The 6,000-nt window shown below is 46.4% G+C and overlaps 1 protein-coding gene across 1 annotated transcript in view; it reads left to right on the top strand.

The window, feature by feature from the left end:
* The first annotated feature begins 4,157 nt into the window (after positions 1 to 4,157).
* The window catches only part of MPHOSPH6 (M-phase phosphoprotein 6), a 49,628-nt gene continuing 47,785 nt past the window's right edge, over positions 4,158 to 6,000 (top strand). Inside the window, exon 1 of the mRNA XM_063945964.1 lies at positions 4,158 to 4,369. Coding sequence (XP_063802034.1) covers positions 4,322 to 4,369 — 48 coding nt within the window. The 5' untranslated portion in view covers positions 4,158 to 4,321. The remainder of the gene's footprint in view (positions 4,370 to 6,000) is intronic.

Below are 6,000 nucleotides of genomic sequence, written 5' to 3'. Positions count from 1 at the left end.
GGGGGAGTGGTAAGAAGAACGCAGGCGTGTCCAGGCGGAGGGCGGATGTCTGACGTCAGGACCGGGACCTTCATCGCTGGATCCGTCGCACAGGGTAAGTAGGTCTGACCCTGGTCTTGTTTTGCAGGAAACTTTTTTTAGCATGGCAGGGCTGCACAAGCGATCGCAGCCCTGCTATGCTAAAATACACTCCCCCATAGGCGGCGTCAGGTTGATCGCACGAGCAGCAAAAAGTTGCTACATGCGATCAACTCGAAATGACCCCCATATCCCCTTGTGGAACAAGAACAGTTTACCTCAGCACCCTGCAAAACTGTGGCACTTCCAGATCACAAGCACAGAGAGGATGAGATTAGCATTTGCCTGTCTCTGCAACTGTTATTATTAGGGGTGTTGCGAGCATGGCGGCATTACCTTCTTTCTCTGAATCAGGCCCAGAGTGTCATGGAGTAGGAGACTGGCTCCTGGCTTGGTGTGAAGGGGACAACCTGGGTTGTGTCACCCGGGAATCTGACTGCTTTATATAAGTGTAGGGCCACACATAGCGGCCAAGCAGGGGGTTCTGTGTTCACACGGATCCTGTTCTACGGGATGCCACAGAACGGGATCCAACCAGTGACACACAGGATTTCAATGTGACACAGTGCGGCACAGCCGCATCGTGTGAACACATACATCATACCTGCCAACTGTCCCGATTTTCGCAGGACAGTCCCGTTTTTTGAGGACTGTCCCGCTGTCCCACCCGCGGGCCGCAGTGTCCCGTGGTGTGTGTGTGTGGGGGGGGCAGTTGGGAGGCTCCGTCTCTCGCTGCCCTACTTAGCAGAGCAGCGGTGAATAGACGCTGTGCGCATGCGCACGGCGTCTATTCAGTGCAAACAGTGGGAGAGAGGGCATGCCAGCAGGTCATAGAGCACTGGCTATGCCCCCTCACTGACGGAAAAGGGGCGTGGCTCGCGATCGTGAGCCCTCCCACGAAGCCACGCCCCTTTATGGGTGCCCACGAGAAGTCCCTCTTTCAAGTTCTTCAATGTTGGGAGGTATGCATACATTGAAATGTATGTATTCTCATTGAAATCCCGCCGTCCTGTCATCCGGCCCAACCGCAGCATGCTGCAGTCGGACCCGGCAGGGGTGGGAATACCACACATGTGTGGGCGCCTGCATAGGCACCCATGTGCAGTCTCCTTCCGGCCAAGGAGCTTGTGTGGCCGTAGCCTTACTGACATAAATAGCGGCTGTAGACTTACTGACATATAACTGCTTTATACATTACTGCCATATAACTGCTTCATACCTTACTGACATATAACTGCTTTATTCCTTACTGACATATAATTGACTGCTTTATACCTTACTGACATATAACTGCTTTATACCTTACTAACATATAACTGACTGCTTTATACCTTACTGACATACAACTGCATTATACCTTACTGACATATAACTGCTTTATACCTTACTGACATATAACTGCTTTATACCTTACTGACCTATAACTGCTTTATACCTTACTGACATATAACTGACTGCTTTATACCTTACTGCCATATAACTGCTTTATACCTTACTGACATATAACTGCTTTATACATTACTGCCATATAACTGCTTTATACCTTACTGACATATAACTGCTTTATACCTTACTGACATATAACTGACTGCTTTATACCTTTCTGACATATAACTGCTTTATACCGTACTGACATATAACTGACTGCTTTATACCTTATTGACATATAACTGCATTATACATTACTGACATATAACTGCTATATACCTTACTGACATATAACTGCTTTATACATTACTGACATATAACTGACTGCTTTATACATTGCTGACATATAACTGTGTTATAACTTACTGACATATAACTGCTTTATACCTTATTGACATATAACTGACTGCTTTATACATAACTGACATATATCTGCTTTATACATTACTGACATATAACTGCTTTATACAATGCTGACATATAACTGCTTTATACCTTACTGACATATAACTGCTTTATACATTACTGACATATAACTGCTTTATATCTTACTGACATATAACTGACTGCTTTATACATTGCTGACATATAACTGCTTTATACCTTACTGACATATAACTGCTTTTTACCTTACTGACATATTACTGACTGCTTTATACCGTACTGACATATAACTGACTGCTTTATACATTACTGCCATATAACTGCTTTATACATTACTGCCATATAACTGCTTTATACCTTACTGACACATAACTGCTTTATACCTTACTGACATATAACTGCTTTATACCTTACCGACATATAACTGACTGCTTTATACCTTACTGACATATAACTGCTTTATACCTTACTAACATATAACTGACTGCTTTATACCTTACTGACATATAACTGCATTATACATTACTGACATATAACTGCTTTATTCAATGCTGACATATAACGGATTTATACCTTACTGACATATAACTGCGTTATACATTACTGACATATAACTGCTTTATATCTTACTGACATATAACTGACTGCTTTATACATTGCTGATATATAACTGCTTTATACCTTACTGACATATAACTGCTTTTTACCTTACTGACATATAACTGACTGCTTTATACATTACTGACATTATGATATATCTGCTTTATACCTTACTAACATATAACTGACTGCTTTATACATTACTGACATATAACTGACTGCTTTATACATTATTGACATATAACTGACTGCTTTATACATTACTGACATATATCTGCTTTATACCTTTTACTAACATATAACTGACTGCTTTATACATTACTGACATATAACTGTTTTATACATTACTGACATATAACTGCTTTATACCCTACTGACATATAACTGACTGCTTTATACCGTACTGACATATAACTGACTGCTTTATACCTTACTGACATATAACTGACTGCTTTATACCTTATTGACATATAACTGCTTTATACCTTACTGACATATAACTGACTGCTTTATACCGTACTGACATATAACTTACTGCTTTATACCTTACTGACATATAACTGACTGCTTTATACCTTATTGACATATAACTGCTTTATACCTTACTGACATATAACTGACTGCTTTATACATTACGGACATATAACTGTTTTATACATTACTGACATATAACTGCTTTATACCTTAGTGACATAGAACTGCTTTATGCCTTAGTGACATAGAACTGCTTTATGCCTTAGTGACATATAACTGACTGCTTTATACCTTACTGACATATATCTGCTTTATACCTTACTGACATATAACTGACTGCTTTATACCGTACTGACATATAACTTACTGCTTTATACCTTACTGACATATAACTGACTGCTTTATGCCTTATTGACATATAACTGCTTTATACCTTACTGACATATAACTGACTGCTTTATACATTACTGACATATAACTGTTTTATACATTACTGACATATAACTGCTTTATACATTACTGACATATAACTGTTTTATACATTACTGACATATAACTGCTTTATACCTTAGTGACATAGAACTGCTTTATGCCTTAGTGACATAGAACTGCTTTATGCCTTAGTGACATATAACTGACTGCTTTATACCTTACTGACATATATCTGCTTTATACCTTACTGACATATAACTGACTGCTTTATACCGTACTGACATATAACTTACTGCTTTATACCTTACTGACATATAACTGACTGCTTTATGCCTTATTGACATATCACTGCTTTATACCTTACTGACATATAACTGACTGCTTTATACATTACTGACATATAACTGTCTTATACATTACTGACATATAACTGCTTTATACCTTAGTGACATAGAACTGCTTTATGCCTTAGTGACATAGAACTGCTTTATGCCTTAGTGACATATAACTGACTGCTTTATACTTTACTGACATATAACTGACTGCTTTATACATTACTGACATATAACTGACTGCTTTATACATTACTGACATATAACTGCATTATATACTGTACTGATATATATAAGCACTGTATGTAAGATATCAGTGAAGCTGGTGCAGCAGGCATGACTGTCACACACAGACAGTTATAGGAGCAGTCACACTGTCCGTATGTTATCATTGTCACTGACAGTCTGCACTATAACAGGTCACGTGCTGCTGTGCCCGAGCGACGCGCCGAGCGTCGATTGCTATTCCTGTCCGGCTCGATGACCGGTGGGTGATTAGCTCAGCCTGTCGGTGTACACAGCAGCAGCAGTAGGCCGCGGTTTCGGTTGTTTGCGGTTCCCTCGGTGTGAAGGTGTCTGCCCTACGCGCGAACATGGCCAGCGAAGTGGGCAAGCTGTCCAAGAACCTCCTGCGGATGAAGGTGAGCCGGGGTGGCGGGGGAGGTGAGCCCCGGGCCGCCATGTTTGGTGAGGGACACACGTGGCTCAGGGATGTGCTGCAGCCAGGGAGCAGAGTCTGGGGGCTCCTGCCTGTGCCCAGTCGTCACCCCCCACCCTATAGCGGGCACAGGCAGCCTCTCCTCAGCTGCTGCGGAAGCTCTACCTCAGGGCATGCTGGGACTTGTAGTTCTCCCGCAGGTGGCTCTCTTGTACAGTCTCATCAGAGACTAAAAAGGAATATCTCTCAATTAGTGGCTTGTTATCCGTGTCTCTCGTGTTGCACTACAAGTCCCAGCATGGCCGTCTCTTGCAGCCAGGCTTTGCTAACTTATTTACCCTCCTTTAGTGGTGTGCACCAGGGGGCAGGTGTTGTGTGCCCATGCAGGTAGCGCTGGGACAGGAGGGTCCCGCTAATGGTACACAGGAGGGTATAGGAGGGTCCCGCTAAGCCGTGCCGCCTCTTATGGCACACAGAAGCAGCACCTGGTACCCATGTAACGCCAGAGCTCATTGCGGGCCTTATTCAGAGTGCCCCGCCCCCACTGTTCAGGTACCTGTGCACCCTGTGCCCCCCCCATACCCTTCCTGTACCCCCCCCCCACACCGTACCCTACCTGCACCTGGGCCCTTCCCGTGCCCCCCCCCGTACCCTTCCTGTACCTCCCCCCGTACCCTTCCTGTACCTCCCCCCGTACCCTTCCTGTGCCCCCCCGTACCCTTCCTGTGCCCCCCCCCGTACCCTTCCTGTGCCCCCCCCCCCCGTACCCTTCTTGTGCCCCCCCGTACCCTTCTTGTGCCCCCCCGTACCCTTCTTGTGCCCCCCCGTACCCTTCTTGTGCCCCCCCGTACCCTTCTTGTGCCCCCCCGTACCCTTCTTGTGCCCCCCCGTACCCTTCTTGTGCCCCCCCCCCGTACCCTTCTTGTGCCCCCCCGTACCCTTCCTGAACCCCTCCACCCGTACCCTTCCTGAACCCCTCCCCCCGTGCCCTTCCTGAACCCCTCCCCCTGTACCCCCCCTGTACCCTTCCTGAACCCCTCCCCCCGTACCCTTCCTGAACCCCTCCCCCCGTACCCTTCCTGAACCCCTCCCCCCGTACCCTTCCTGAACCCCTCCCCCGTACCCTTCCTGTATCCCCCCCGTACCCTTCCTGTACCCCCCCGTACCTTTCCTTGCCCCCCCCCGTACCTTTCCTGTGCCCCCCCCTACCATTCCTGTGCCTGTGCTCCTCCCTACCCTTCCTGTACCCTTCCCCCAGTACCCTTCCTGTACCCCTCCCCAGTACCCTTCCTGTACCCCTCCCCAGTACCCTTCCTGTACCCCCCCCGTACCCTTCCTGTACCCCCCCGTACCTTTCCTTGTCCCCCCCACCTTTCCTTGCCCCCTCCCCCCCGTACCTTTCCTGTGCCCCCCCCCCCCCTACCATTCCTGTGCCTGTGCTCCTCCCTACCCTTCAGGAACCTGGGCCATATGCGGCTGGCGCACGCCTGGAAGTGTGGTCTCACTGTGGGTAGCTAACACTACACAATGCATGCACACTTCATGGAATGGGCGCATAGTGCGGGGACAAGCAAGTGGCTTGGGGCATCTGAATTGCTGTGCGGACCAGGTGCA

This window comes from Pseudophryne corroboree, chromosome 11 (assembly GCF_028390025.1).
Source record: "Pseudophryne corroboree isolate aPseCor3 chromosome 11, aPseCor3.hap2, whole genome shotgun sequence".
In the NCBI taxonomy this organism is placed as follows: domain Eukaryota; kingdom Metazoa; phylum Chordata; class Amphibia; order Anura; family Myobatrachidae; genus Pseudophryne; species Pseudophryne corroboree.
Note: the sequence above shows the minus strand (reverse complement) of the source record. Positions and strands in the feature narration are given on the sequence as shown.